The sequence below is a fragment of the Nicotiana tomentosiformis genome, chromosome 7 (assembly GCF_000390325.3).
Source record: "Nicotiana tomentosiformis chromosome 7, ASM39032v3, whole genome shotgun sequence".
NCBI classification, from domain to species: Eukaryota; Viridiplantae; Streptophyta; class Magnoliopsida; order Solanales; family Solanaceae; genus Nicotiana; species Nicotiana tomentosiformis.
The window spans coordinates 124,018,138-124,022,005 of record NC_090818.1 but is presented as its reverse complement, the minus strand read 5'-3'; the positions used below and the strand labels follow the sequence as shown (position 1 = coordinate 124,022,005).

The 3,868-nt window shown below is 34.9% G+C and overlaps 1 protein-coding gene across 1 annotated transcript; it reads right to left on the bottom strand.

Moving 5' to 3' along the window:
- Window positions 1-1,236: 1,236 nt before the first annotated feature.
- LOC104109004 (cytochrome P450 76A1-like) lies at window positions 1,237-3,339 on the bottom strand. The gene is made up of 4 exons (XM_009618179.4): window positions 3,010-3,339; window positions 2,553-2,865; window positions 2,118-2,461; window positions 1,237-1,855 (listed from the first exon to the last, which is right to left on the bottom strand). The coding sequence occupies exons 1-4, from the start codon at window positions 3,271-3,273 to the stop codon at window positions 1,250-1,252; spliced, it is 1,527 nt and encodes a 508-aa protein (XP_009616474.1). The 5' UTR covers window positions 3,274-3,339; the 3' UTR covers window positions 1,237-1,249.
- Window positions 3,340-3,868: the final 529 nt, after the last annotated feature.

Below are 3,868 nucleotides of genomic sequence, written 5' to 3'. Positions count from 1 at the left end.
AGTAAAAAAGTACAAATGATGAACGACTTGATGCGTTGGAAACTAGACTCAAAGGGCTACACTCTAGGTACAAAATTCATGGAAAGCATCTTCACATTATGAGAGTTATACCCGTTCAAAGGTAGGTATTGTGCAAATTAAGACACCCTTTCTACTTAATATTTTCAACTTTCGCCAATTAGTGCTGAAACCTTCTAGACTTATCCAAATGCAAATTCGAGAATACGCCCAAGTCCAAAATCACTATCTGGACCTAACGAAACTATCAATACTCCGATCCGAGGTCGAATACTAAAAAGTCAAATTTGGTCAACTCTTTCAACTTAAGGCTTCCATCATGGAATTTATTGTTCCGAACATGTTCCTAAACACCTAAAAACAAAACCGACGATTCATACACGTCATAGTACATCATATGAAGCTATTCAAGGCTTCAAATAGTTGAAAGTGGCGTAAATGCTCAAAACGATCGGCCGGGTCATTACAGTTATAAGACAACAAGAATTAAGACTCAAAATCCTAATTCCCAAACCTATTATGCTACTCCTATTGAAACTAAATTATTTCCAATATATTCACTAGGAAGACACAAGGTATTCTAGCGATTATGAGTAGCAAACTACAATGTATTGAATATGTTTTCTTTCGTATGATTTAGATTTTTTTTTGAATATTTAATCTTCGATAGACTTTATTATTAAGTCCCAACTTGGTTAATATCTTTTCACTCAGATTATTTATATTTTCTTTGTCGTTGCTTAGTTTCTTTTACGTATCTGTAGAATAGTTGATAGATCTAACTCTAGCCATCTTTCATGTTTTCTTAATTCATTAATATTTAAAAAGTAAAAATGTTTAGAGTATTTTGCTTAGTCCTATAAAAGTACGTATGTTATTACATTCTACTTCTACTAGTGAATTTTACATGACTTTTAAAAAAATATCGGAAATTAACTGAATCATATCGATACCGAAGAGAAACCGATATGATTGAGACGGTTTCGAAAAGTTTAATTTTGGTTCTACATAATAGAATAACCGAAAAATTGGTGTTGTACAAATTTTATAAAATAACCGACCGAACCGAACCATGGACGCCCCTGCCAAAGAGATAAGACTCCAAATATTTGGGAGTCTAGAGTCTAGACTAAGACTTTTTGTTTCAGAAACTTCTATACTTGTTTTGGAATAACAATATCTACTACCAAGCTCTTTCAACCAAAGGAACATTAGAAATAAAATTATAAATTCAAGCTCTTTTTGGAATCACTTTCAAAGGTTGCTTTTTTCTTGCTGTTAATCCCATTCTCTCATCCATATTGATGTATTTAGGAGAAACATTATTAGGAAGCTCCCAATTGAATTCATGTAGCAAAGATCCAAAAGCAAAATGCATCATACGATGACCTAAAGAAAGGCCAACGCACATCCTTCTGCCTGCACCGAATGGAATTAACTCGTAGTGCTGTCCCTTAACGTCTACTTTAGAACCAAGAAACCTCTCGGGTTTGAACTCAAAAGGGTCGTCCCAACATTCAAGATCTCGTCCAATTGACCAAACATTTACCAATACTTGAGTGCCTTTTGGTACGTCGTACCCCATGAACTTTGTATCTTGAGTTGCTCTTCTTGGAATCAAGAAAGGTAGGGGAGGATGTAAACGTAGCGATTCCTTGAGTACGGCTTGCATATATGGTAAATTGTCTATATCACACTCTTCAAACTTCCTATCCGGACCTACTACTTCCGAAATTTCTGCTTTCACTTTGGCCATTGCTTCCGGATTGTGCAAAAGCTCAGTTAACGCCCACTCTACGCTGCTGCTAGTCGTCTCTGTTCCGGCTAAAAACATTTCCTATAATTTCATATGTAGAGTTAATTTCAGGATAAGAGTAGAATTTATGACCTTAACAAGAAATATCGAATCAAACCGAACTAACTATATACGGTTTGGTAATTCGGTATATACAATTGAAACCAACTGAACCAAAGTTCTTAAAAATACCGAACCAAAGTAACGAGCATGGACCCTACTTACACATAAGAAATGTAGTTATAGTCCCCCTTTATCACCTAAAAGAGTAAAATGAGAAATTCGAAGGTTTTATAAAACTTACCATTATAGTCATAGTGATCTCATGTTCTGATAATTTAGCTTGTTCATCTTTTCCACTGCCCTCAAAATCAAGCAACACATCCAACAAATCTTTCCTCTTTTCTCGACCTTTTTGTCTTTCTTCAGTACGTTCCTTGAGATATCCAAAAGTAATTTCTTTAGCCTTTCCCATGTCACGTTCCATTTTCTTTCTTAAACCTTGTATGTCAAACCTCTTAAGACATGAAAATATGTCTGAAATATTTGGAACACCAGCCCACTGCATAATTCCAGTCATGGCATTGAAGAACTCTGACCCTTTGTCGGATTCCGGATCCGCTAAATCCTTAGACAAAATCAAATTACCTAGCATTTTGTTTTTCAGTACAAAAATTAAACTGCAATCACGAAACAAAAATATAAAAATAAAGTGAGTACAACTTGTGTATCGACTTACCTAGCATATTAAACGATGCGAGGAACACATAATGTGTTACTTCAATCCCACTTCGATTAATGTTTACCAAATTTGCTTGTTTTTCAATCCATTGAAGCATTTTATCCATCGATTTTCGCCTAATTTGCACCGTTTCGTTGATCCTTTTGTTTACAAACATTTCCGAAGTGCATATCCGCCTCTGCATTCGCCAATAGTTGCCATATGGGGCTAAAGATATTGACCCTTGATAGATATTATGTGCTAAATTGACATCAACTATGTTCCTATCTGCAAAGGTAACATCATGGTTCTTGAATAATTCAGCAGCTGCCTGCAGGGGCGAAGTAATCGTTATAGTTACAAGTTCGACAAAAACCAAATTCAGTAGTCATAAAAAATAATATATTTAGAACCAACTAAGCGAAACGGGTTGTGATTCAAAACTCATAACTAAAAATTCTGAATTTCTGACTACCTGTGCTGTTTGAACAACTATTGTGTTCATTGAGGACCCAATCTTTAACCACACAATAGGGCCATATTTTTGTTTCCAATTGGCAACTTTCTTGTGTGGCTCTGATCCAGCAAGATCAAACATGTTACCAAAAATTGGTAAACCAGGTGGACCTGGAGGTAGCTTTATGTTGGAAGAAGATGATTTATTTTTGGCGATTAAGAGGATTAAAGCTGGTAATAAGATGATTATTGACCAAAAAATATATCTCCATTCCAACTCCATTTCTTTAGATTTTGGGGAAGAGAAGATGATGAGATGATTGACTCTTTGCTTTTGATATTTTGCGCGCACTTAATGTGGTCCTTAAATAAGCATTTCTGAGGACACGTTAGCTATTATTGCATTTATGAGAATTTCAATATCTGAGCCAGATTAAATTAAGACTTACATAAATAAAAATCTCATATTAGGGGTAAATAAGCATTTCTGAGGGCACTTTAGCTATTATGCATCCACAAAATTCTTGCTTAGGTCGTCAAAGAATGACTATTATTTTTTATTTTTGTTTTTCGCCCGGTGTTCGGTATTTGTATTGCACCCAACTAAATTCAGATTTATTTCGAAAAATCTCATATTCGGAGTAAAATGCTCGCTAATAAAGGTTAGTCGTACCAAAATTCGAACCTGAAACATCTAGTTAAGAATAAATGGGGACTTACTACTATTATTTTATTGCAATATGCTAGAGTTACAAAGTCTACTCTCTTGACCTACCTAACTGACTTTTGGTGTCTCAAATTTTTTTGTCCCACTTATTCTTTTCTGATTTTTTTGATGTTGCTTCTATTTTCAAATGAGACGTTACAGTACATTCCAC

What these genes read in the sequence shown, in the direction of transcription:
- LOC104109004 (XM_009618179.4), bottom strand. Translation starts at nt 3,273, where the DNA reads ATGGAGTTGGAATGGAGATATATTTTTTGGTCAATAATCATCTTATTA. An exon ending in TAGTTGTTCAAACAGCACAG is followed by an intron (nt 2,866 to 3,009) that starts GTAGTCAGAAAT and finishes TCGCCCCTGCAG; the next exon opens with GCAGCTGCTGAATTATTCAA. An exon ending in AGATCACTATGACTATAATG is followed by an intron (nt 1,856 to 2,117) that starts GTAAGTTTTATA and finishes ATGAAATTATAG; the next exon opens with GAAATGTTTTTAGCCGGAAC.